We start from the raw sequence: 26,669 nt of genomic DNA on the forward strand, positions 1-26,669 counted from the left end.
GAAATATTATTTATCAAATGTTTTTATTAAAATATCCTTATAAGTTTTTAAATATTTCATTATTAATTTTAAATGTTAAATAGTTTAATTAATACTTGAGCTATTATTAACTACATTTGATTGTAAACAATAATTGCATTACATTGCTCGCATTATTAGTGTCATATTTACATTTTTTTGAATTTATTTATAACAAATAATTAACAAGTAATACTTAATAATTTAATGAGGGGCTGGTGTATGACCATCGACGTAAAAATTCCTCGTAGCTTTCGGTAATTCTAGTTTTATTCCCTCGAGTTCTTTTTTTAAAATTATTTGACAACCTGGTAAAATATTTATATGATTGTTAATTTGTTTTAGATCGTGGGAGTATACATATATTTATTAATATCCAAGTTTATCACGGGTACTGTGGACAATTAATTGATGAATTAATCAAAACAATTATTTTTCCACACGACGTTTCAAGTTGTGACTTTCAAGATCTCAAATTTTGTTGATTATTAGTCAAGTTAAAATTTAAAAACCCGGTAATCAACTAAAGACTTCTGCTCTTTACAATTGATGACCGTATATTTAAATTTTAACTTGACTAATAATCAATAGAATTTGAGAACTTGGAACGTCGTTTGAAAAAATAAATATTTTAATTAATTAATCAATTAATTGTCCATAATACCCGTGATTAATTTAAATATTTACATATTCTGGACGTGTTCAAGATGAATAATAAAAATTAATTATAGTTTTTTTTTACCTAGTCGTGAATTTTCTTTCAAAAAAGGAGCAAGATCCAATAAATCTTCTTCCTTTTCAGTCGCTTCTGGAATTTTATCTAAGTAATTATGATCAACGTAAACATGACATGTCGAACATGCAAGCGAAGCTTCACAAGCTCCTTCAATCTCGATATTATATCGGTGTGCTAAATATAAAACATTATCACCAACTTTGCCTTTAATTTTTATTTCTTTTTCATCTTTATCTACAAAAACAACATTAACTCTAAAACAAATAAAATAAAAGAAAAGTTTATTAATCAAGTAGCTGATAAAATTATAAATAAATTTTTTTTTGTTACTTACATTTCATCTGGCGATTTAGGATCCTGCCATTCATATTCTCCGTTTCTTAAACCTTAAATATATAAATTATTATTATTTATTTACAATAATTACAAATAAAAAATTCAAAAAAATATTTTTCCCGCGCAAAAACAAGGAGTGTTTTAATACAAATAAATACTTACGACTTGTTGTTTGAATACATCGATTACTTGATTTTATTAAATTTTTAATTAATGGAGGGTCATTTCTATTAATACATCGAAGTATAAAAGTCCTCAGTAATCTCATTGTACTTTTTTTAAATTTTATAGATTTATTTTAAGGTTATATTTAAGTCATTTGACTTTCAGAGAGCACGCGTAATACTTTTATTTTTTATTCCACTGCACTGAAAAATAAAAGTTTATAAAGAAAACATATTTATTTTTTTTCCATCAGCAATAGACTGTTCTGCCATCTTGTTGACTTTTAAATATTTTAAAACTAAACAATTATAATTAACAAAAAAATAAATCTAATTAAGTTTCTTTGAATGAATACAAAAAACGGATGCCTGGTAAAATATTACGAGGCTGAAAGTAGGCAATTAAAAATTTTGTTTTTTTTAATTACCAAGTTAATTAGCATCATAAAAATTAACGAGTGTGAATTTTAAAAATTTGTGAGTAAATAAATAAAATCTAAGGGGATTAGAAAAATAAAAATGCGTATTCAGATCAATGAAAACTTATTACGCGCGTTTTTTTTAATTTCATTTTACTTAATTAATTTTTTTTTAATTTTTGAATTATTTCATGTCTGCTAAATTCACACATTAAAATTTAACAAAAATATACACAAGTTTTTTTAAAATTCTTCACATGCGTTTTAAAATTTTTATCTGTCAATATTTGTTTTGTTTATTGAAAACAAATAAAATTTTTTAACGTCTGTCACTTTCAGCGTCATAAAATATTTTGAATTTTAAAATTATGTTAATTTTTTATTTGAAATATAAGTCAGTAAACTCAAAAATTATTGACAGTGAAGTCAGCGAACCGTAAATTTTAAAATTTTAAATAAATAAATGAAATATTAAATTTTAAAAAATGTTTTTAAATGCACGCGGTGTTTTTGCACATTTTTAAATTATTTTTTTTATTAAAGTAATTTATTTAAAAAAACAAAAAATTTATCGCACGTCTGCTACTTTCAGTTTCACAAACAATTCAAACACTCCCGCGGGAAATAAGTTGACATTTGATAAATCCGCAAGTTCGACCAACTTAGCACGTTCTCCATGAAACAGGTCATAATATAACCAGTAGTAAAAAGTGCAGTTATCCTCTCACTGAAAAAAAATTATCAGTAATTAATAAATAAACTTTAAATATAACCAAAAATACTTGAAATATTTATTTTAATTATAATTATTATTTATTCAAATAAAATTATTTGTTTATTCAGATGGCTGACTAACCGGTTGAACTTGTCGTTTACTGCAGTCGCTAAATAAATAGAGTTCAATAAATTAATATACTTACTTACTAACTATATACCTAAATATAGAGATCACATTGAAAAATAATTTGTCGGAGTTTTCGGTAAACAAAAAATAATAAACTGCACTAGTGTACACAAGGTAATTTAAAATTTATAATTTTATTTAAAAATATCGTATTTTAATTTTATTTTTACTCACGATGTTATTTTTTTATTTTATTTTTATCTAAAGTTTTAAATAACCTAAAGTTTAACTCAATGTGTGTAACTGTAATTCAAGAACAGTAAAGTAAAGACTATCAATTAGTAAGTGAAGGATAATTGTCATTTATCAAATTGTTATAAATTTTTGTCAAGCATCATAATAATTATCAAGACTGATAACTGTAATAATTAAATTATAATTAATAAAAGTGTAAGTAAACATCGGAATTTGTTATGATCCTGAAGTTAGCAAACAATTAAAAATTTTAGAATTTTATTTTGAACAATTAAATTTGAAGAAAAAAAGAAACTGAAAAAATGCACACATAGAAAATTAAAAAGACTATAAGTGTAATTTTTTTTTTTTTATAATTTATCGTTTTTTAAAAAATCCAATAATTATTAGTCGCCTAACTTCAGTATCATAATTTGTTTTGTATTTTATAAAAATAAATTTATTCATTTAATTTTTTTGTTGATAGATTAAATTATGGTTGTACTGAGTAATTTTTTGCCACCTCAAGAAGGTGTTCGACATGAGGAACAAAATACAACAGTTTATATCAAAGACAGAGAGGTGGGGAAAGGTACACTTTACATAACAGAGAGGTAAGGGCTTCAAAATAATCAGTTTCGTTATTTTTTCAATAATTAATTTACGTTTTTTTAGTGTACTGTCATGGGTAAACAACACGACACAGCAGGGGTTCTCTCTAGAGTATCCTCACATTTCTATTCACGCAGTCTCACGAAATCAAGAAGCTCACCCTAGACAGTGTCTTTACGTGGTAGTTGATGCTGAAGTCGACCTTCCTGGTAATAAAACTCATCAATTAGATTCCTTTCGAATGATCCATAACAAAATTTTTCTAACTTAATAATTGTCTAGGTGTTGAAGATGTGCAACAGAATGATGAGAATTCAGAAGATGACGATGACAACTCAGAGCCCGTGATAACTGAAATGAGGTTCGCTCCTGACAACGTTCACAACTTGGATGCCATGTTCCAAGCGATGAATGTATGCCAGGCACTACACCCTGATCCTAATGAAAGTTTTTCTGATGGTAATTCGTTTAGTTTATTTTTAGTATTAAAAAAATTGTTATTCGGCATCCGAAATGGAAGTAGATTTCTGATGAATTATTTATTTTGAAATTTTAAGATAAAGTCAAATTAAAAATCAATTTTTTTTGTTTACATATTTCATGAGTTTTCAATTTGAAAACTATAAAATATAATTATTCAATTTTGGCCATAACACAGAAATTAATCATGTAAATTTAAATCTTTAAATATACTGTACATATAAATTTTTGAACTAACGGTATTTTTGGAACCTACTTGATAAATTATGATAGACTATGGCGAAATTTTTTGAAAAGTCTATCGTAAGAACAAATGCAATAGATAATTTCTATGAAATCTACGTACCGAGTGGGTATAGGGGCTTTTACCTTACTTACAATTTATTCATTTATTCTAAAATTTAAAAAACCGACAATTGTCTGCTACATTCACACTCATTATCAATTATTATTTCTATTTAGCTGAAGAAGACGTTTATCAAGATGCTGAAGAAGATAAGTACAGTGACGCGTATGAAGTTGGACATGTCGACGCTCCTTACATTTTACCACCCGGTAATATATTTTCTAATTTATTTTGTCAGTTAAAAATTGAGTAGAAATAATTATTGTGGTAATTTATTTAATAGAGCAAATAGGAAATAATCAAAACGGAAACGGAAACGAAAATGGAAATGATGTCGAGGACATGGACATGGACATCGACGCTGCTAGGTATGAAGACGCTGAAGACGCCGACGACTCGTAAAACATTTATGTCTAAACTTCAAATCGAACTGGCTATAATCAATACTGCACTTTGATAGTTTAGATCAATGCAACTCACAGCAGTAATTAATATATCAAAAAAATAATAATAACAACATGATACAAAGAAAAAGTATTCCACCCTAGAATATCACTTAAAACATTAATTACATTAGTTACTGTACAATTAAAACGTACAATGCATTTGTTTTTATTTCTTTTTTCAAGCACTAAACTTTATTTATATTCATTTTGTACATGGCAATAGTGTCTCATGATATGAGAACAATAAAATCATTAACATGATAACACTGACAGTTATTAATGGCATGGCATAAATTCGTTTTTTAATTTATTATTATTTAAACTTACGTTTTATCAACAATTACTATTAATTAGCAATTAGTAATCACAGAGTAATATTTTCATTTATTTAGTCTATTTTTATTTTTTTACTCTAAGACTTACTTACATTTAAGTTATTGATGATAAAAATAAGTACATCTTTGGGTACTATTCGTATAAAATAAAAAAAAAAATTATACAATTAAATATTTTATTAATTAATCAAATTAACATTTATTTCAATGAGTTTTTTTTTATATGAAATGTGTTCGTAAAAAAAAAAGAAAGATATTTTTTTAAAAATAAATTTCTTTGAGCTCAACGACCGAATATGAAAATATATATAATTTATTTATATAGATTTTAATTAATTTATTTATTTATTTATATAAATATTTTTACGGATGGTTAAAAAAAAATTAATTATTCGTTAGAATAATTAAAACTATTTACCTTTCAAAGTCTATCTAATTTTTTTTGGCCCGAAAATAAGATCAGCGTCCGGCGCGCCTTTTGGGTGATTATATTTCTGTCTCCTCTCTCTATTTAAATTAACAGTAACAGGTCTTGCGCCTTGATTTATTGTCTCTTGATAATCTTCTTCCTCTTGTCTCTCAGTGATATTCAATGTCAGTCTCTTGACACGTTCTTTCTCTTCTTTTTGTTCCTGCTCTCGGTTTCTCAGGTTCATCGCCAGCTCCGAGGACACGGGGACCGCAAGATTTTTGTACTGCTGTTTGTTTCCTTTTCTCAGCATCAAAATAAAGTCAACTGTTGAATTATCCGACGGACCTTCTTGCAACTGTTCATAAGTTTTTTTAGAATTTTTTACATGAATCGGAACAGAAATGTCAACTTGTGGAGGCTTGACATTGTCCCGCATACGATCTTGGATATTGTCCGAGACAATTTTATCGAGTGCTGACAGAAAATCATCATCTTCTGGACAACTGACACGTTTGGGACCGGCTGGCAATGCAGCATCAAGCTCTGCAGAGTCTAAAATAACTCCTTCGTTTATTCCCTGAGATAAACTCTGCTCTTGAGTATTTTCTGCCGTACCCGCGTTATCATCTCGGTCACCTCCCATCACCCAATCTTCCTCTGACTGTGCTTCCGAGTAATCTTCAGCTTCTTCAAAGTGTAACTCAGCCATTCCTTTGGCATCTCCACTACCGTTACCACCACCGACATTTTCTTCATCAGCTTCTGGAATCACTCCCATCTCCATATCGCCTATTTCCGCACGGTCTTCATCCTTGATAATTTTCAGCGACGGATACAAAGTATTTCTCAGTTCTTCGATAGCACACTGCGATTCTTTGTAGCTGGCAAACAGTTGCATCTTTGGTCTCAACATCGCCAGAGTATCTCGATACATATAATCGATTCCTATTGGAAAAATATTATCCGGTGTCCATACTGGGTCTGTGTATTTGAACCAGTAATAATTTTGAAAAAATATAATAAAGTAATCAAGTTTTTTTTTACTAGAACCACCGCTGAAATATTGACCGCATGTTTCTAAAAGTGTGCAGACTAGTCTGATACGAAACAGGTGATCTGGTGGATCAAGTGGACTAGGAACAGCGTGATCCATACTGACACCGAAGGTAATCAAAAGATAAAGAGTGCGAAATATATCACCACTCTCTACCATACGGTAGTTGTAGAGCTCGCCGAGATATTTAACCATCGCTATTCTTCGTTGATTGTACTTGGGCAAATTTATTTCCATACAAATACGAATGTCTTCTAATACGCCGTCAACCACGTGGGGTCCAACTGCTTCATAATGAGCTACTAGACCAGCCAATAGACTACCGACACATCGGATATTTAAATATTTAACGTTGTAAGCAGCAGTAAGACACTTGATAGCATACGAAGCTATATTTTCATCTTCCCAGTCTAGCTTTCTCATCAACTTTAACACTTTGTCTGTGTTGGTCTTCGAGAGATCTTGATACAGAAGCTTGCGGATGAATTCGTGCATAGGAGGACGATCTTTTTTCGAGACTCCTCCGGATGACTCTGGTGGGTTCACGAAGTAGTAAGCGTTCTCTATTATGGTAACGTACCGTGAGTCCAAAGCAGTCACGGCTTTTTTTCTCATCATCTGCTCCAAGTAGACTTTGGTCCGCTGATGTGAGTCCACGGAGCAGAAGAGAAATCTTCCACAGGTCTCGAGAAGATTGCACGCCATTTCGATATGGTGATGAGTAAAGTCGTGGAGTAAAACCTTGAGACAATAGAGAGCTTCGATTTTAGAGTATAGTTTAAATTTAACCAGCTCACCGATGTATCGAACAACTTTAACCTTCGACTCGATATTTATCTGATCCTTCTTACGCACGTGGTACTTGAAGTCGTGCTTGAGCATAGTACACAATTCATTTCCGACATCGGGCATCACAGGATGCAGGATCGCAGCCAGACGAGAGTAGAAAGGCAGCAAATCTAAACGGATTCTCGAAACTCCGAACAATGCTTTTATTAATTTTTTTTTGTTGTGTTTTGTGTTGAGATTCATCAAAAAATCAACAGCCGCATTGTCAATCATCTCGCGATTAACACAATTAGGTAAGTGAGTCAAGAACGCATCAAGTAAAATTTTGTTGCTGATGTTCGCTACCTGAGGCTCTTCAACTTCCGGCTCAGGTTCTTCAACTTTTTCAATGTCTTCCAATTCTTCAAGGGTTATTTCCTCGTCCAAAGCTTCCTCAGTGATCGGAGCTTCAGTTTTTGGCAGCTCCTTCATATAAGAACCCGGCAAAAAAACAGTCAAATCAGGAAGAACTTGATAAAATCGTCTTGTCTCATCATCACCCCACATGTCTTCCATCAAACTGTTCTCTTCACTCTCGCTTATCATTTTCAAAGTATCATCAGACTCAGCTTTTACTTCGCTGTCCACCGGCAGTTGGGGCATCGGCTCGTCCAAGGTCTCGGAAAAATTCTGAACACTTGTGACCAAACGGTCGTAAGACACCTGAAGCGCTTCCATTTTTTCTTTACGCTCAGAACTAAGTTCACCTCTGGTCTGAAGAATCTTACGGTTCTGTTTCTCAAAAGCCTGAAGCTCTTTGTGTTCTTTGAGCAAATGTTTACACAGAGAATTATAGTAGTCTCTCAACAGTGTACGTACATTGTGCTTTTTATCCTGGGTCAATACTTTACTCTTTGGTATCTGGATGTCCAACTTATCAGACAACTCTCGTATTTTTTTCGGCACCAGACCAGCGTAGTCTTCACCACAATGCCTACAAAAACTCAGTATAATGTTGGCATTATTGTGCTCCTCTTTGTCCATATTTATCAAGACCGTTAGAACAGAACCCAGCAATGACAATCCTTGTTTGTGAGTAAAAATACCAGCATTGACAAGCTCTGCATAAAAACGCAAGTCCACGCGTAATTTTGATGGATTATTTATTTTCTCACCGACTTTAAAACTCAGCACGCGCTGCCAGTTTTCAAAAAAATGACTGGAAAATTCACCATAAGTTTGATGCAAAAATGTACAAATTTTGATGGCTGCCTGCACATCAGTCATTTTTAATTTAGCATCGACTAAAGCTGTCGCTATTTCACTTACATATTTTGTTAAATTTAAATTGGCCATGTCCTTCAGAAACTGATCAACCTGAGCCGCGTTAAAACTCTTCAATTTTTTAACCAAAGTTGTATTTTTCTTTAAATTTGAATCCAATTTACTGAAATAAGAGTCAGGTGGTCTTGTAATATTTAAATTTGATTTCCTAATCTCTTCTTTAGCAGCCAGTCGTTGCTCAGCATCTCTCACATAGTCCAGGACCAATTGTCGATCTTCATCCATGCCCGAATCTCCAGCCGTGACTGGATCTTCAGCAGCTTCTGGAGTGTCTTGAGAGTCTTTCTCCACTTGTTTCTCATCTTCCTCCGTTTTCGTCATCTTTTATTGATAATAAATAACTTAATTTAAAATTTTTAATTTTTATAGTCACCTGAGTTTAGTTTTCTTTGTTGTTTTTTATATTTTTTGAGGTTAACACCAATCAAATAATTATCTTCGTATATTTATACAATTTACTCATATTTATAACAAAATTTTATTTAGTAAAACTTCATTTTTTATCACTATTAATTATTTTATTTTATAACTTTTTATTTATTTATTTATTTACTTTTTTTTTATTATTTAGTCGCTCAAGTGTAATCCAACAACATGTTTTTTTTTTTTAAATACCTCTATATACAATATCGGTCATTAATTCTTGCGCGGTAGCATAACATCGGGAAAAAAAAAACTTCTCTAAAGGAAAATATGTATCACTTTTTTATACAAATATTATCTATAAAAAAAAAAAATTGTAAAAAAAAAATACAATATTTAAAAATATATCTATATTAATTAAATGTAAAATTATAAATATGAATTGTAAAATAAGTGAATAAAAAAAAGTCCCTATAAAAAAAATCTCTAGATTTATAAATCACTAAAAAAAAATTACAATAAAAAAAAAAATTCCTACAAAGAAACATTTGCATATCTAAACATCTACTTAAAAAAAATATATAAAAATGAAAATCTCTACAAATAAAATATCTATAAAAAATCGGCTGTTTTGGAAAATCTCTATAAATCATCACATGTACAAATAAATATCTGAATAAAGTATAACCTCGAGAACTGGAAGCATTGCCACCACGTGCTCATAATCATGAATAAGTTCGTGTTGTAATATATAAGTATAAATAATAATAATAATAAAAATTATGGTTATTATTATGTTATTAAGAAAAATATAATAAATAATTTTAAACTTATAATAAGTGACTTCGAAAAACGTGAAAGATTCAAATCTGATAACTCCAAAGCACTGAGCCTGTAATAATTCATATAATTTTAATTTTTTTAATTTTATTAGTTAAACTTTATTTGAGAATATCATAAAATTATTATTATTTATTTTATAATTTTTAATTTTGTTTGACTATCAAGCCGTATGCCAGGATTCGATGAACGTCCAAAAATCACTTTTCTTTTTTAACTTCCCGCTAAGAGAATCGACGATTTTCGAAAAATTGGGAAGTTATTGTTTTCACCCCGATTTTCGAAAGTCGAGTTTTCATCAGATGTTGACGTTTTGAGGTCCTAGGAAGCTATTCTAACTATTTTCAGAATGATGTCCGAGTGTATATATATATATATATATATATACTAATGCAAAAAATTAAAGGAGCAGAAAAATTTTATAAATTTTTTAGTGATTTTTGGAAGGCTGTAACTTGGTGAAAAAAAATCGTATCGAAAATTTAAAAAAAGCATTTTATAGCTTGAAATCTCTAGTTTAGGTGTATTTTTTCAAAATTTTTTAAAAGCTCCGATTATTGCGCAAACATGAGAAATACCGCGAGCCAAAAAATTTCTAAATTTTTTTTTTTTTTCGAAGAGCCCACGGACCGCGGAAAAATTCTTTCAACTAAACGAATGCATACATCGTTTAGCAAATTTATTCAGCTTCAATTTGGTTTTTTTTTTAACCTCGTAGGTCGATTTGTCGCAGAGATATCAGCCTTCAATTGATTATGATTACACAATTAAAGGAACAAAACTTGCTCCTTTAATTGTTTAGCTAAACGTTGATCGATGATTCCCAAAAAACGGTACGATAGATCAATTCAAAAATTTACAGGGGTCTTGGGGGTACATTAAGCTAAAAAAGTCCCTGGCAACATTATTTTTTTTATCGATATATGCAGAGTAGCGGTTGATTTACTAAAAAACCAAAAAAAGTCATTTTTTTGTACTTTCTTCTAATGGATGTTAAAAATAAAAAAAAATTTTTTTTTTAAAAAATGATGACAGGATCTTGTAGGGAATTTATTCAAGTTTTTAACGCCGCCCTTCAACTTTCTGTGCGATCATTGGTACCTGAAATATCGAAGATCAAAGCCAAAAGGATCACTTTCTATTTGAAGGCTGATATCTCTGCGACAAATCGTCCTACGAGGTTAAAAAAAAAAACCAAATTGAAGCTGAATAAATTTGCTAAACGATGTATGCATTCGTTTAGTTGAAAGAATTTTTCCGCGGTCCGTGGGCTCTTCGAAAAAAAAAAAAAATTTAGAAATTTTTTGGCTCGCGGTATTTCTCATGTTTGCGCAATAATCGGAGCTTTTAACAAATTTTGAAAAAATACACCTAAACTAGAGGTTTCAAGCTATAAAATCCTTTTTTTAAATTTTCGATACGATTTTTTTTCACCAAGTTACAGCCTTCCAAAAATCACTAAAAAATTTATAAAATTTTTCTGCTCCTTTAATTTTTTGTATTAGTATATATATATATATATATATACACTCGGACATCATTCTGAAAATAGTTAGAATAGCTTCCTAGGACCTCAAAACGTCGACATCTGATGAAAACTCGACTTTCGAAAATCGTCGATTCTCTTAGCGGGAAGTTAAAAAAGAAAAGTGATTTTTGGACGTTCATCGAATCCTGGCATACGGCTTGAAAGTCAAACAAAATTAACAATTATAAAATAAATAATAATAATTTTATGATATTCTCAAATAAAGTTTAACTAATAAAATTAAAAAAATTAAAATTATATGAATTATTACAGGCTCAGTGCTTTGGAGTTATCAGATTTGAATCTTTCACGTTTTTCGAAGTCACTTATTATAAGTTTAAAATTATTTATTATATTTTTCTTAATAACATAATAATAACCATAATTTTTGTTATTATTATTATTTATACTTATATATTACAACACGAACTTATTCATGATTATGAGCACGTGGTGGCAATGCTTCCAGTTCTCGAAGTTATACTTTATTCAGATATTTATTTGTACATGTGATGATTTATAGAGATTTTCCAAAACAGCCGATTTTTTATAGATATTTTATTTGTAGAGATTTTCATTTTTATATATTTTTTTTAAGTAGATGTTTAGATATGCAAATGTTTCTTTGTAGGAATTTTTTTTTTTATTGTAATTTTTTTTTAGTGATTTATAAATCTAGAGATTTTTTTTATAGGGACTTTTTTTTATTCACTTATTTTACAATTCATATTTATAATTTTACATTTAATTAATATAGATATATTTTTAAATATTGTATTTTTTTTTTACAATTTTTTTTTTTTATAGATAATATTTGTATAAAAAAGTGATACATATTTTCCTTTAGAGAAGTTTTTTTTTTCCCGATGTTATGCTACCGCGCAAGAATTAATGACCGATATTGTATATAAATACCTCTATATATATTGTATATATATATATATATATATATATATATATATTCATTGATCGTAGGTAAAGTAGATTATAGATGCCGGTAAAGTAAATTTCAAATGTTCCGGTTTTTGCTTATCACAAAATGGCGGTTAATTTGAAATTAGCAGAAAATTAACAATCTTTGAATTTTTGTTCCAACAGATTAATTACAAAAAAAAAATAAAAATATCCACATATAGAAAATTTTCAAAACTACAAGCGCAATATTTTCAAAAATTTTTTTTTTAATAATTTATCGTTTAAAAAAAATTTCAAAATTATTAGACGTATGCTGATTTCAATATCATGTAGACATCCGCTCAAGTTTTTGAATTTTTCAAGTATTCGCGCTCAAAATAAACGTGCGCAGAAACAGTGCGCACCTAGATCTGCGCATGCACGAAAATTTTTATTTTCGAAAGCGAGAAAAAATAAATAAAAATAATAATATTTAGTCATGCGCAAGAGTTTACTTGATCAGCTGTCAAATTTCATGAGACATTGTTCTACGGTTTTTTAATTATTTTATCGGTTTATATACATCTATCCATCCATATATATGAAGTATATATATTCACATATTTATATGTATATTATTTACATATTTATAATTTTTATATCACCAATCATTAGTAGTTTGTCGTATTGATGACTAGTTAATTTTTTTAACCCTAAAAATTTTAATTATTTATTGCATATATATATATGTTCCTTCATGTATTCATATATATACTTATATAGATATATGTACACCAACGGCATAATATTTTAAGTAACGCATTGACCTAAGGAAATTTTTTATTAACAATAATGTTTTTAAATAAAATTATTTATATTTATTTATAAAATAAGTGATAATATATAATTTCAAAAACACGAGGTAAGAAATAGTAAACGAAATATTTTTTTTTGAATTTTATAAAATCATTACAAATGTTAAATCTTTTCCAAAGACATTGAAATTCCAATTAGATTACTCATTTGTACTATCATTTGATCTACTTTCTCGTCTGAGATAGTACGAGTGCTATTTTTTCTTATCATGGATGAGTTTACTGTACAGTTAATTACTTAAACTATTACGAGTAATTTAAATAATTATTATTTATTGTCATTTGTTTATTTTTTACAGAGAATTTGGAATGTAGTGATGGCTGCTGGTGGAGGTGGAAGTTTTATAAGCAAACCCGCACGAGGATGGTTACACCCTGATCATTTAGTGAGCAAAGAAGGAATCACGTATGCTGTAAAGGTAATTAGTAATTATTGATTAACATCTTTATTTATTTTGAATGAGTTTTTTTTATTTATTTACTTTCATTTTTAGTATATCGGATGTCTTGAAGTTTACACGTCGATGAAAAGTTTAGATTTTGAAACAAGATCATGTGTTGCCAAGTAATTTATATATTTATTATATTTAATTTTTTTTTTATTGTTCATTTTTTTAAAATTTATTTAAATTATTTTTTAGAGAATGCATTAATCGAGTTTGTGAAGCAGCGGGTTTAAAATCTGCTGATAAAAAAAGAAGAGTAAGTAATTTATTATTTTAAGGGCTTCGAGGACAGTGTCTGCTTTTTCAAAATATTCAATCACTTAACTGTCATAAACGTATTGCAATTTTATTAACTAATTAATAAAAAATTTTATTCTTAATTGAAAAAGCAAAATTTTGCCGAGATATAGAATTTTTAAAAAATTACTTACAGTCGTTATCGATTAGGAGTTGATCGAAATTTGGTAAATAAATTGTAAAATTGACATGAAGATTTTACTGAAATTTTTTTTTTAAATTTCGTCTGACTCCCAATTGATATCAACTGTAAGTATTTTTTTTTTAAATCTACATCTCAGCGAAATTGTCCTTTTTTTAATTAATGCTTCAGTTTTTTTTTAACTAATTGATAAAATTGTGGTACGCTTATTATTATTATTATTTATTATTTATTGGCCATGAAGTTGTAACTCCTTGCGGCCACCCAAAATTCATACATTAATTTATATAGTATACATTAGTGTAATTAACATTAGGCGATTGTTCACATTTATTTAATATAATATTAATAATTAACATTAATTAATTTTAAAATCAATCTAATTTCAATCTCAACCATCAAAAAGAAAAAAGAAATCCACACAAATAACGCCAGATAATTAGTTATTATAACTCATAAAATATTCGTAACTTGATTTACGGAATTGCAAGAAAGTTGGCTGTTGTGTAAAATTAACTGGTAACTTATTCCAAACTGATAGCACTAACCAGAAATGACTTATCATATTTAGCACTATGACTATTTGGCAGCACAAAATAATTTTGACGAACATCACCTGCAAAAATGAGGCTCTATAATAGATAAATAATTTCTAATTAGTGGTTTTTGATTTAGATACAAAGCTTTATATATCAAACAGGACTTATGACAGTTGACAATTGAAAATTTTTAAAAAGTGGGGGGCACTGCCTGCGAATGGCCTTAAGGTAACAGTTAATTAATTAATTAATTAATTAATTAATTAATTTTCACGGTTAATAGGTTGATCGTAAAGTATTAAAAGCTATTGCTGACAAGCCTCGCATGGAACATGCTGGTGACAATATTAATTTAACAATAAGCAGTACCAGTTTAGCACTGACAAGTTTGGACACTGGTCAAATTATTGCTAAACATGAAATGCCGCGCATCTCATTCGCTTCTGGAGGTGACACTGAAATTCTTGACTTTGTCGCTTATGTGGCGAAAGATATACAGGAATGGAGAGCTTGCTATGTACTTGAGTGCGGTGGGGGACTAGCTCAAGATGTTATTTCGACAATTGGTCAAGCATTTGAATTGAGATTTAAAGAATTTTTAACGAAACCATCAACTCTGCAGTAATTTTTTTAATTTTTATTTCTTGCTCAAGCATTTTTTATTTTTGTTTATTATATTTTAATTATTTATTTTTTCAGTCCTGTATTAAATGGACTCAGAGAGCCAGATCGTGATTATTATAATGATCTTCCTGGTAAAGTTCCACCGGATATAGGACCACCTCCGGTACCGCCACTTCCTATTACGGCTTCAACGCTTCCTAATTTGAAGCATCATCATTCAAGTTCAAATTCAATGACCTCGAATAATATACAATGTATATCATCAGATCAGTATCCTAATGGAAGGGGTAGACATACTTCAGTTCAACAATGGCCTGGTAATTATTTAAATATTTTATTTTATTGAGCTCGTAATTAAATGATTTTATTTTTTTTTATTAAAGAAACCGGAAATCTTATTGATTTAAATTCCGATGGTGCAACTGTGATGCCTTTAACTCCACCTGAGCATAATTATGTTAATGATACAGTGATTGCTGCTAACAGAGACAGTAGAAAAGAAACTTCATCCTTATTTGATGCCTTTGATATGCGTAAGCATTTATCATTTGTCAATTATATAAATTAAATAAATACTTATTATTATTATTATTATTATTTAGAACCATTTAGCACAGCTATATCAGAACTGACAAAATTGAGTCCAAGATCGCAAAAACAACAATTGAAACAAGAGGTCTGGTATCATGGGAGTGTCAGTAGGTCTGAGGCTGAATCAATGCTCACTAAAGATGGTGATTTTCTTGTACGAGAATCTCAAGGTTCTCCTGGCCAGTATGTTCTCACGGGAATGAACAACGGGACACCTAAACATTTGCTATTAATTGATCCCGAAGGAGTGGTAATTATTTATTATTATTAAAGTCAATAATTTATTAACTTTTTTTTTTTACTACTAAATATATTAAGGCCATTTTCAGACAGTGCCTCCCACTTTTTAAAAATTTTCAATGACTCAACTGTCATAGTGTATAAAAATTTTATCAATTAATTTAAAAAAAATTGAAGCATTAATTAATATAAAAAAAGGACAATGTCGCTAAGATGTAGAATTAAAAAAAATTCACTTACAATTGATATCAATTGGGAGTTAAACGAAATTTTATAATTTATTTACCAAATCTCGATTACATCCTAATTGATAACAACAGTAAATAATTTTTTTTTAAATTCTATATATCTCGGTGAAATTGCACCTGCGTTGTCCTTTTTTCAATTAATGCTTCAATTTTTTTTTCAGTTAATTAATAAAATTTAAATACGCTGATGACAGTTTAAAGTCATTGAAAATTTTTAAATAAGTGGGGATACTGACTGAGAATGCCCTTAAGGCCATTCTTAGACAGTGCCCCCCACTTTTTAAAAATTTTCAATGACTTTCAACTGTCATAAGCGTATCCAATTTTTATCAATTAATTAAAAAAAAATTAAAGCATTAATTGAAAAAAGGACAACGTAGTCGTAATTTCGCCGATGTATAGATTAAAAAAAAAATTATTTACACTTGATATCAATTAGGAGTTAAACAAAATTCGTTAAATAAATTTCAGTAAAATCGTCATGTCAATTTTATAATTAGAATTTTTAAATTTTGTTGGCTAAAATTTATTCAACAAATTTCGTTTAACTCCCAATTTATATCAATTGTAAGTAATTTTTTTAAAATTCTATATCTCAACAACATCACGACTACGTTGTCCTTTTTTCAATTAACGTTTTAATTTTTTTTTAATTAAGTAATAAAATTTTAATACGGTTATGACAGTTGAAAGTTATTGCATATTTTTAAAAAGTGGGGGGCACTGTCTGAGAATGCCCTTAATTAATAATATAATAAATAATTACAGGTTCGAACAAAGGATCGCATATTTGATAGCGTTAGTCATTTAGTTAATCATCATTGCGATAACGCCTTGCCAATAATATCAGCAGACAGTGCTTTGGTACTGCGATACCCAGTACCTCGACGTACAGAATTTTAATTTTGATTCCTGTTTAATTAAATTTAACCATCAGGGAGATTATAAGATTTATAATAAATGTATTTAAATTTAAATTTGAGAAAAAAAAAGTAATTGTATACAATTTAAAAGAACGTCGGAAACTTTAAGTGATTAAAAGTCTCTTTAAATCACTAAAAAAAAGTTTATATGAAGAGAAAGAGACTGCAGTTAAGGCTTTTATAAATCAGTGCCACAATTTAGCATTTGAAAATTTTTAAATGTATTTTTATTTTATCTAAATATTCTTCCTGCCGATTGAATATTTTTTTAACCAACTAATTGATCGAGTGATTAATTAACTGGCTATTTAATTAAATAATGAATTATAAATAATATAAATTATAATTATATGTAATAATAATTAATGTGAACCTTTTAAAAGTTTAAGTAGCCATGTAGCTAAATATCTTCCTACTTATATTCGAAGCATAATTTTATTTTTATATGTATGTATTTTAGAGATCGACTATAATATACAAGTTAGTATATTTCGATAAAAATATTTAACAGATGAAATATTTAAAAATTATAAATTATTAATTTATGTGTCATACTAAACAAGTATTTAAAATAAAAATCATTGTTCGGAGATTAATTTATGACCATGATATTTTGAATTTATATATTTAAAAAAAAAATATATATATTAAACTATAACGCACTTTTTTATATTTTCATACATGAAAAAAAAATAGTAATGCATTATAATAATAATTATTTACTTATTTGTTAGGTATTTTATTTGTAATTTAATTAATGCTACGCATTTTTTTATCATACTATCATAATTATTAATTAATTAATTAATTATAATCATTCAAGTCATTTAATCATGTCAATAAAATCTTTTACCTCATAAATTATTTAATTTTTTTTTAATTTAAATATTTAAATTATTTGACGTTTCATTCAAATCTTCGACTGTCATGCTTAATAAATCTTCGTTATCGAAATCTTTTTTATCAATAATCTATGGAGTAAAAAAAAAATATAATTTAAAAAATCATTAATTGATATATTTTAGGAGTTTGCGAATTGGGTTCAAATCGAATGATTAAAATTATTCGTTAATTTTAGAATTTCCCAAAAGTTTTTTAATTATTTTTAACTTTTCAAATTTTGATCAGTTTTCAAATATTCAAATTTTATTTAATGGAGAGCTTAGTTTTTAAAGTAAGCAAAATTAATTTTTTCGTAGACTCGTGCATGAGCTCTATTTACTTACTCAAGTAGCACACTTGCCTTTGAGACATCTATAAGATATCAGTTTTTAGGCTACATTTTGAGATATCGATGAGGCACCAATATGTTGACAAAACGATCAGAAATTTATGCCACCGAAAAAATGTCTACTTAAAAGACTTAAGGCTCGGCCGTACCCAACGAAATCTCGAATTTAAGAATTCTAATGACTTTTTGAATATTTATGGGACTCGGATGATGAAAATCTTCCAAGGAAGTTCGTCTTCTGCTTTTAGTCGGAAGCTAAGAAAATTGCTGCGATGATAATTATTTAATAAATAATTAGAATTTTTAAACTTGAGATTTCGTTAGGTGCGACCCAGCCTTAACACAAGTGTCGACAAAAAGTAAATTACAAATAGTGGTAAAATAAGTAATCTAAATGAATTTTTAATTGAAATAAGACAGGGAAAACAACGCAACTATTTTTTGTCTATGGAACCAACATTTGCATGTCGTATTTATACCCAAAAAGGTGTCTTTGAGACATAAAAAAAATTTGTCTTATCCTTTTAAAAGACATCTTAAAGTTGACTCTGTGCTACTTGGGTACCTCTGACAAAAATTTGAACTATTGTGAAAAATATTATATTTTTAAGCCGCTGGAAAGAAAATTTTTGAATTATTCGAGAATTCATGAATAATTCGCAGTTTCGAATTATTTGAAAAATTACGAATACTTTAAAAAATTAGAATTATTCGGAAGTTCCATTTATTCGAATAGAATATATCATCCCAACTAGCACAGAGATAACTTTAAGATGTCTTTTAAAAGGATAAGACAAATTTTTTTTTTGTCCCAAAATCACCTTTTTGGTATAAATACGACATGCAAATGTTGGTTCCGAAGACAGAGAAGAGTTGTGTTGTTTTTCCTGTCTTATTTCAATTAAAAAGTCATTTAGATGACTTATTTTACCACTATTTGTAATTTACTTTTTGTCGTCACTTGTGTTAAGTCTTTTCAGTAGACATTTTTTCCATGACATAAATTTCTAATCGTTTTGTCAACATATTGCTGCCTTATCGATATGTCAAAAAGTAGCCTAAAAACTGATATTTTATAGATGTCACAAAGGCAAGTGTGCTCCTTGGGATTTGATTCGATCCAAATCATTCGTAAGTTCGAACTATTCGCACACCCCGAATATATTTTATAATAAACCTCTGGATATTTATATTTATATGTCTTTTTTTCTGTTGGAGGTTCAGGTTCTTTGTTATCTTCCTTTAATTTTTCTGATACCAGAGAATTAGGAATAGTTTTTTCTAACCATTCGTAATTAAATTCCATGAAATCTGAAGCGTATGAAGATTTTTCTATAGCTCTACGCCTCTGTTGAAAAAAATTGTACGGAAAATTGTTTTTATTTTTATTTTTACTCTCAATATCTTTAGCTAAATCATCAACATATTTGTTCCACTCGTCGTAATTAATAAAAGCTTTTTTCTTTTTCATTTTTTGACGTTTTTCAGAAAGCTCAGCAGTGCCTTGCTCGATTGCTTTTATGTCCCGGTCACGCAATTTAAAATGCATAAGTTTTTGTTCTTGTAAAAGTGTCCCAAGATGTGGAATGTCTGATGAAGGGTCCAAAGAACATAAAGGCACGCTGCTAACCGGATGCAAAGCTCTGCTTTTAATTTCATCCTCTTCGTATTCCATGTACTCATCATCATCTTCATCTCTTGCCATTATATCTTCCTCTTTTTCTTCACAAATATTTTTCATTTCTATGTCAATTTTATACCGCTCTGGTAAATCTATACAAGCAAAATTTTTATCATCACAATAATTATTATAATTTAATAAATTAAAAAATATTAATTACAATTTTCATGAGGCAGAAGATATAAATGTTTGCCGCAACTGAAAATAATGTCTCCTCTTAATGAAGAAAATGTCAGTTGTGCTGCACTTAAATTTATTTCAATTATCTAATAAATTATTCAACAAATAATTAATTATTCAAATTATTCTTATAAATAATTAGTCAGTTATTTTTTTTTTTACTTTGAGAAGATCGTTCTGTTTACTCCATACGCGTAAAGTAAAATCTTCTGAAGATGTCACGCAAATTAATAAAGATTCAAGGGTAGAAATATCAAGAATCCGCTTATCATGATCTTTTGATTGATTATGTTGATATTTATCTAAGAAAATAATTATTTATTTATTTAAAATTAATCTTTACTAAATATTACCTCATATTAATTATCGAAATTTCAAATTAATTACTTTTATTTTTTATATCGTACATTAAAAGTTGATGTCTAGCATTCGTACTAGTAATTACACAAACTGAAAATCTTTTATAAAAAATAATTAAAAGATTATAAATTGTGAAATTTAATTTTTCGACACTCACCCTACGGATGCGATGTTAATTACTGGAGTAGTTAAATAAATACAGTAATTTAATGCTAAGGGTTCAATAATGTCAGGAAAAATTCTCCATGCTTTTACACATCTGTCTTCTGCTATAGAAAATATGTGACGGGATTTATAGGACGCGCATAATTTTTTAATTGATCCTTTATGTGCCTAAAGAAGAATTAAATAGACATATACTTTTTTTATACTAGACTTTTATGTGCTGATGCGCTCCCATTAAATATAGTTTTTTTAAAGCTACAATTTTTTGTTTTTTTACAACTAAACAAATATATTTAAGTCGAACAATAAAGCTCTGAATTTCAGGTTTATCGGATAATTTTTCAATCCATAAATGTCAAAATTATAAACTGCAGCTAAAACGTTAGCTTTTTATATTTGATATCGACCTTCTATGCTCCTCTTATGAAAAATTCATCAGTAAAAATATTCATGGATGTCTGTTGTCCCTATTTGCTGCTAACATGACTAACTATTTCCATAGCAACCATTGTCATGACAACAATCTCTATAGCAACCGTTGCCATTGAGAACACTCTCCATAACAACTGCCTCCATACCAACCGTTGTCATGACAACAATCTCTATAGCAACCGTTGCCATGACAACAATCTCCATAACAACCGTTACCATGACGACTATAGGCAGTGACATAACACCAACTTTTTTAGGGAAAATTAATTCTAATATAAAATTATAAGATACTTTTATGATTTGTTGGAATTTTCCAGTTGATTCTTCAATAGATATCAGTTCCCCTGTATCTGTTCCAGCAATTACTCGCATACAATTAGGATTCGCAGTTTGAAATTCTATAAATTAATTAAAAAATAGTATTTTAATTACCGGGCTTTATAAATACAGATAAATAATTAATTATAATAAAACTTTCGATTAGATTCAATTTGTTGATGATGATCGTATACTACGACAGTTGTTATTCTTTTTTCACTTGTCCATGAATTTCTATGCATAAAAATATATTTTATTTCTAAAGTAAATTATAGTAATTATTGTGATTGAGTTTAAAAGTTATTTTTTTACTTAATCTTCATTGGATATATTTTAGAATTCAAGATTATGATATTTTGTATCTTCATCGGAACGATATAAATGTCAGCTAAAATAAAAAAATGTTTTTTATAATTTAAATTATAAATTTATGCGATAACTTACTAGTGGTTGAACTGTAAGACATAGAAATAGGATCAACATTTGATGGAAGGACAATAACATTTATTTGCTTTCCACTAGCAGATGATAAAATACTTATCGTATGATTATAATTATTACTGACGACAATGCGCATTGGATGAATTAGATTTTGGGTAGACAACAAAATATTTGGTTTTGCACTGTGATAAAAAAATATTTTTTATAAATAATTATTTAAAATTATTATTTCAAAACCTTACGTAAGTGGAGAATAAAATAAATAAAGCTGGTGTGTGTAAAAAAAAGTTAATTTTGTTCCTAGAGTTACTAGTGAAGATGATTCATTAATTGCCATTGAAGTTATTGCTCCAAGGTTTGAAAAGGATTCAGATTTATCTTTAAAATTGCAGCTCCATACTTGAAGAATATTGTCCGTGGACGTTGTAATGAAGCCGCAAATTGAAGGATGAGAGATGATTGTCTTCACTGCGCCTTTATGGCCGGCTAAGTAATTAAATACTCTGTCTAAATTTATCGTCCATGCGGAAACTAAAATTAATAATTAAGTTTATTATGATAATAATGTTAATGATTAAAAAACAAATATACCATTGCCTAGTTGATCGCCGGTAATGATCCATTTACTTGCAGATTGATAATAGAGAGCTGTAATTGCCGATGCGGAAGCGTTAATTTTTTTTGATAAAAACTTGACTGGAAGACTTGTGTCTTCGTCTTCGTCTGGGTTCAATGGCATAACATACATTGTCGTTAAATAAGATCCAGTTAATTTTAATGGTGAATTTATATCGATGGTTATTAATGAGGAGCATTGTATTGACCATACAGATCCATAATTATCATCCATTATATTTATTTTTTGATGACACTCGAAAGTCAATTTAAATTTATTTTTCAAATATCTCTGGATATTATTATTATTATTATTATTATTATTATTATTATTATTTTAATGTAAATAATTATAATGCATACAGTGACATTGATAAGACCGACGACAATAAATTCATCATAAGAAAAAATTAAATTTTCAATTTTAAATTCATTTCTTATTGTCTGTATTGATTTGAATTTTTGATCCAAGAGCCAAATAGTTTCATAATGAGGAGCATAGCATGCAAATAATTTAATGCTTTCACACCAAATTATTTTAGAAAATAACATACTAGGGCTCAGAATAAATGAAGGGTGGATTACTTGTCCGTCTAATAAATATCTGTGAATTTTTAAACCGTCATCGAGTAAAAGAAATTCCTTTGAAAAAAATATTTCAAATATTTAATAATAAAGTAATAAGTGTAAAATTGATTTAAATATACGTACTTTGCTGTCAGTGCAGTAACAAATATCTAGAAATTTTTCAAAAACTTTTGTTGAGGATATTAATTTTAAACCGCTGTATGATTTTATTTCTTCTTTATCTTTAATTACTTCATTGTTTTTTTTTTTAGTTTCCAATTTAAACGCTGACATTTTATTATTTTTTTTTATAATCAAAGTTTAATTATAAAGTTTACGGCGTAAAGAAAATTGTGAATTTAATAATTAAAAGACATTTGTTTTTATTGAAGCAAAAGTTATTGTTATTAAAAACTATGAGTTAAAAAATCAGGTTAATTACTTATGATTAATCAGATCGTCATATTTTATCATAATCGATCTAAAACTTGTTTTTTTTTATTTATTCAATAAAGTTCAAAAATTAAAATTTTATGAATGCGAATGTAACTGACAAGTGAGAATTTTTAAAATTTTTGAATAAATAAATAAAAAGTGAGTAAAGTAAGAGACCCAGTACCCGATCACTCATATATTTTGATATCTAAATTTTACTAAATATAGATATACAAATATATGGAGTGATATCAGCCTAAACCAGGATTCAACCCGCGAATTTTGGTGGCTGCTGGTTAAAATCGCGAGGACAAAAAGTGATTTGTCTCAATATATATATATATATATATATGTATATATACGAGGGTGGGTTGAAAAAAAACTTTTTTTTTGTTTTTCTTAGCATGGGGGTAGAATTTGTACCTTATAAAAAAAAAATTTTTTCGAGAAACAAAAAATTGTTTTACTCAACATTTTGAGGTGGCCCACTCGTTTTTAAAATAAATAATTGATCAAACGGGTTAGTCCCAACGAAAAAAATTACATGGTGTTCTAGAATCTGGAGAGTGTCCCCTTGAAAGCTAATTGAAAGTCAGAAAGTTCAGTATCATAAATTATTTTCCTCTATACATTTATGTAAGTAACGTAAATTCTTCCGACAGAAGTCGGAATCGAGCCCATGCTTGAGGAGAGTATGAATTCGTGTGCCAGCATTCAAACTACTGGACCAAGTCCACCTGACAGCTAATTGCTAAGACATTTAGTAATTTCATCATCAACAAACTATACGAAATTTCAATTGACTTTGAAAGTCGCGGTATCAATTCAAACAGGATAAAAGAATATCTTTTTTTTCTCACTGTTAATTTTTTACCAACGAATATTGACAAGTATTCGCGGCAATACATGAAAATCGCCTTTAAATCTACGCGCTTCAACTCCGTCCCGGTCATTCGAATGATAACCTAAATATTTATACACTAAATTTATTTCGCAACAGAGCGCCTTTTAGTTGGTAGCAAAATTAAGTTTTGATTTATTTACAATAATTAACGTAGAGTGTTATGATTAGTAGTAGTCAACAATGCCGAAAATAATTGAAAACTCGAGGAAAAAGGAGGGTGATAACACTGGGGCCCTTGAAAATTCAATTTCCAGTAAAAGTATCAACAGATGTGAGATGATATTGTCAATGGAAGACGCCGTTTCTACCGAAGATAATTACATACTTGGCATTTGTGGAACTCAGAGGTAATTTACTTTTTAAAAATTCATTTAAATTCTGTATGTATTTAATTTATATATTTAATAAATAATAAATTCCAGTGAACCCGAATTCCGCATTTGTGCCGCGCTGTCCGATTACACGTGCGTTGTTTACAATGTCGGCGAACAGTTATCAAAAATGATAACACTGGATCACAACACATCGCCAATTGTCGGCGCTAAATTTTGCCATGGTTCGAAAAATATTCTTTACACTGCTACCAAACATGGAAGCATTTCTGCATGTGATTTAAGAGCCAAAGGAAAGACTGTCGCTGAACTAAAAGGTATCAACTCCTAACTCCTTTTTAAATTTTAAATAACTGGAGTAAATTATATACGCAGATAACTCGTCAGAGGGAAAATTGAAACCGTTGGCAAGTTTCGACATCAGCTGTGACGACAGGCTCGTCGCTGCTGGTACTGAACACATCGGCGGAGACGCGTTCATCCTCTTCTGGGACATCAGATACAACAACTCAAAGTTTGACAGCAGGAACAATTTACTTGGTGGCTACTGGGAGTCTCACATGGACGACGTCACCTCCCTGGCTTTCCATTCCGTCAAAGAAGACGTTCTCGCTTCGGGAAGTACTGATGGGCTAATAAATGTTTTCGATTTAACCCAAACCACCGAAGACTCTGCGCTCAATCATTCGCTCAATACTGAGTCCTCCGTGGTAAGATTTTTATTCTTATAAATTTATTTTAGTGTTGCGTTGATAATTTATTCAAAATTTTGTTTCAGGACAGGGTAGGGTGGCTAGATGACGGTAACCTCTGGTGTACAACTCATACTCATTCGCTACAGATGTGGAGATGTGAAGATGCGTCGCCTTTTGTTAAATATGATCGCAGCTGTATCGCTAATTTTTTGGTAATTTATTTTTTTTTACAAATTATTAGTCATGAATTATTAATTTTTATTCCATTATACTGATTATTATTTCAGAATGAAGATCCAGATGTTTGTTACCTTGTTAATATGCACAAAGCTGATTCAATAGAAAATCCATTTTTATTAACCGGTTTAAGTTCAATCAAAGGGTAATTGTAATTTATAAAATTATTTAATTTATCAACTAACTTACAATTAGACTGAGTAACTTTGAGCTGTCAAAGTAATTGGCGAAAATAAAAACTGTCGTGGATGAAAAATTGACCTGAAAATTTAAAGATTCTGGTGCAGTCAATAAATTTAAGCCTCGATCGTGAGAAAATACTAATTTGAATATTTTTTAGAATACTAGTAAATGTAATGATTTTTTTTACAGAGAGAATTTCTCCGGACTTATGGTAAATGACGATGGTTTAGAAGTATGCTATGATTTCATAGGAAACAAACAAATCGTCCGCGACAGCTGGCTGCATACCAAGGTACCAAATGACAACAAAAATCTGATAGATGATTAGTACTTTATAAATTGTAATTATAATCTAATGTATTTAATTTAATTTAATTAACTTAGAGCGGGTGTTTGGTAACCGGAGGCGAGAGCAGTATTTTGAACGTATGGAAGCCCAGTCCCGAGTCACTCTTGATTCAGCGGCACTCAGACCGGAAGTCTGTCGCCAAATCAAACGGCAAAGCCCGCGACAAGCACAGGACCAAGCCGTACTAATTACACAATAAAATATAAATTTTTAAATCGCCATTAAATTTGTACAATTTTTTATATTCCATTGAGTGGATCTTTATATATTTAATAATAATAAATTCATTAATTTGTGTATTATCTTTATTTTTATTACAATAACAGTTTTATTTACATTTATAATAAATATTATATTTATTTTATATCCTTCCTTTTTTTTGAGGCAGCTACTTAATTATTCATCGATGAATTAGTGAATGATATATATATATATATATATAGATA

At 28.9% G+C, this 26,669-nt stretch overlaps 6 protein-coding genes across 13 annotated transcripts; 3 read left to right on the forward strand and 3 right to left on the reverse strand.

The window, feature by feature from the left end:
• Positions 1-163: 163 nt before the first annotated feature.
• Positions 164-2,392, reverse strand: LOC130663748 (adrenodoxin-like protein 1, mitochondrial). Its single transcript, XM_057463183.1, has 5 exons — positions 2,251-2,392; positions 1,253-1,458; positions 1,089-1,140; positions 761-1,008; positions 164-326 (listed from the first exon to the last, which is right to left on the reverse strand). The coding sequence occupies exons 2-5, from the start codon at positions 1,356-1,358 to the stop codon at positions 223-225; spliced, it is 510 nt and encodes a 169-aa protein (XP_057319166.1). The 5' UTR covers positions 1,359-1,458; positions 2,251-2,392; the 3' UTR covers positions 164-222.
• LOC130663747 (methylosome subunit pICln-like) lies at positions 2,278-4,899 on the forward strand. Of its 3 annotated transcripts, XM_057463181.1 has the most exons (8): positions 2,278-2,417; positions 2,517-2,691; positions 2,785-2,967; positions 3,239-3,365; positions 3,427-3,572; positions 3,646-3,822; positions 4,306-4,398; positions 4,473-4,899. In XM_057463181.1, exons 4-8 carry the CDS (start codon positions 3,247-3,249, stop codon positions 4,589-4,591), a joined length of 654 nt encoding a protein of 217 aa, XP_057319164.1. In that variant the 5' UTR covers positions 2,278-2,417; positions 2,517-2,691; positions 2,785-2,967; positions 3,239-3,246; the 3' UTR covers positions 4,592-4,899. The 3 variants fall into 3 exon arrangements, with proteins under 3 accessions (XP_057319164.1, XP_057319163.1, XP_057319165.1); XM_057463180.1 differs by having other exon boundaries at positions 2,415-2,691; XM_057463182.1 differs by lacking the exon at positions 2,785-2,967 and having other exon boundaries at positions 2,415-2,691.
• On the reverse strand, positions 4,799-9,249 carry LOC130663740 (regulator of nonsense transcripts 2). Its single transcript, XM_057463165.1, has one exon. The coding sequence runs from the start codon at positions 8,867-8,869 to the stop codon at positions 5,399-5,401; it is 3,471 nt and encodes a 1,156-aa protein (XP_057319148.1). The 5' UTR covers positions 8,870-9,249; the 3' UTR covers positions 4,799-5,398.
• Positions 9,250-12,682: 3,433 nt separating this feature from the next.
• LOC130663743 (SHC-transforming protein 1) lies at positions 12,683-17,707 on the forward strand. 4 transcript variants are annotated; one of them, XM_057463172.1, is made up of 10 exons: positions 12,701-12,779; positions 12,957-13,095; positions 13,348-13,467; positions 13,543-13,613; positions 13,690-13,750; positions 14,756-15,093; positions 15,172-15,413; positions 15,480-15,629; positions 15,699-15,937; positions 16,944-17,705. In XM_057463172.1, exons 3-10 carry the CDS (start codon positions 13,366-13,368, stop codon positions 17,076-17,078), a joined length of 1,338 nt encoding a protein of 445 aa, XP_057319155.1. In that variant the 5' UTR covers positions 12,701-12,779; positions 12,957-13,095; positions 13,348-13,365; the 3' UTR covers positions 17,079-17,705. The 4 variants fall into 4 exon arrangements, with proteins under 4 accessions (XP_057319154.1, XP_057319155.1, XP_057319156.1 ...); XM_057463171.1 differs by having other exon boundaries at positions 12,683-13,095; XM_057463173.1 differs by lacking the exon at positions 12,957-13,095 and having other exon boundaries at positions 12,761-12,779; positions 16,944-17,706.
• A 126-nt stretch (positions 17,708-17,833) lies between these two features.
• LOC130663741 (uncharacterized) lies at positions 17,834-23,463 on the reverse strand. Of its 3 annotated transcripts, XM_057463167.1 has the most exons (14): positions 23,233-23,463; positions 22,885-23,163; positions 22,498-22,813; positions 22,149-22,437; positions 21,910-22,088; positions 21,778-21,853; positions 21,626-21,699; positions 21,439-21,545; positions 20,708-20,883; positions 20,578-20,648; positions 20,353-20,492; positions 20,171-20,276; positions 19,507-20,102; positions 17,834-18,069 (listed from the first exon to the last, which is right to left on the reverse strand). In XM_057463167.1, the coding sequence occupies exons 1-14, from the start codon at positions 23,380-23,382 to the stop codon at positions 17,980-17,982; spliced, it is 2,649 nt and encodes an 882-aa protein (XP_057319150.1). In that variant the 5' UTR covers positions 23,383-23,463; the 3' UTR covers positions 17,834-17,979. The 3 variants fall into 3 exon arrangements, with proteins under 3 accessions (XP_057319150.1, XP_057319149.1, XP_057319151.1); XM_057463166.1 differs by lacking the exon at positions 17,834-18,069 and having other exon boundaries at positions 18,731-20,102; XM_057463168.1 differs by lacking the exon at positions 17,834-18,069 and having other exon boundaries at positions 18,731-20,102; positions 22,885-23,125; positions 23,233-23,333.
• Positions 23,464-24,463: 1,000 nt separating this feature from the next.
• Positions 24,464-26,669, forward strand: LOC130664131 (WD repeat-containing protein 89). The gene is made up of 7 exons (XM_057463906.1): positions 24,464-24,774; positions 24,850-25,076; positions 25,135-25,469; positions 25,538-25,666; positions 25,742-25,836; positions 26,064-26,166; positions 26,259-26,669. The coding sequence occupies exons 1-7, from the start codon at positions 24,608-24,610 to the stop codon at positions 26,409-26,411; spliced, it is 1,209 nt and encodes a 402-aa protein (XP_057319889.1). The 5' UTR covers positions 24,464-24,607; the 3' UTR covers positions 26,412-26,669.

Source organism: Microplitis mediator, chromosome 2, assembly GCF_029852145.1.
Source record: "Microplitis mediator isolate UGA2020A chromosome 2, iyMicMedi2.1, whole genome shotgun sequence".
Classification (NCBI taxonomy): Eukaryota; Metazoa; Arthropoda; class Insecta; order Hymenoptera; family Braconidae; genus Microplitis; species Microplitis mediator.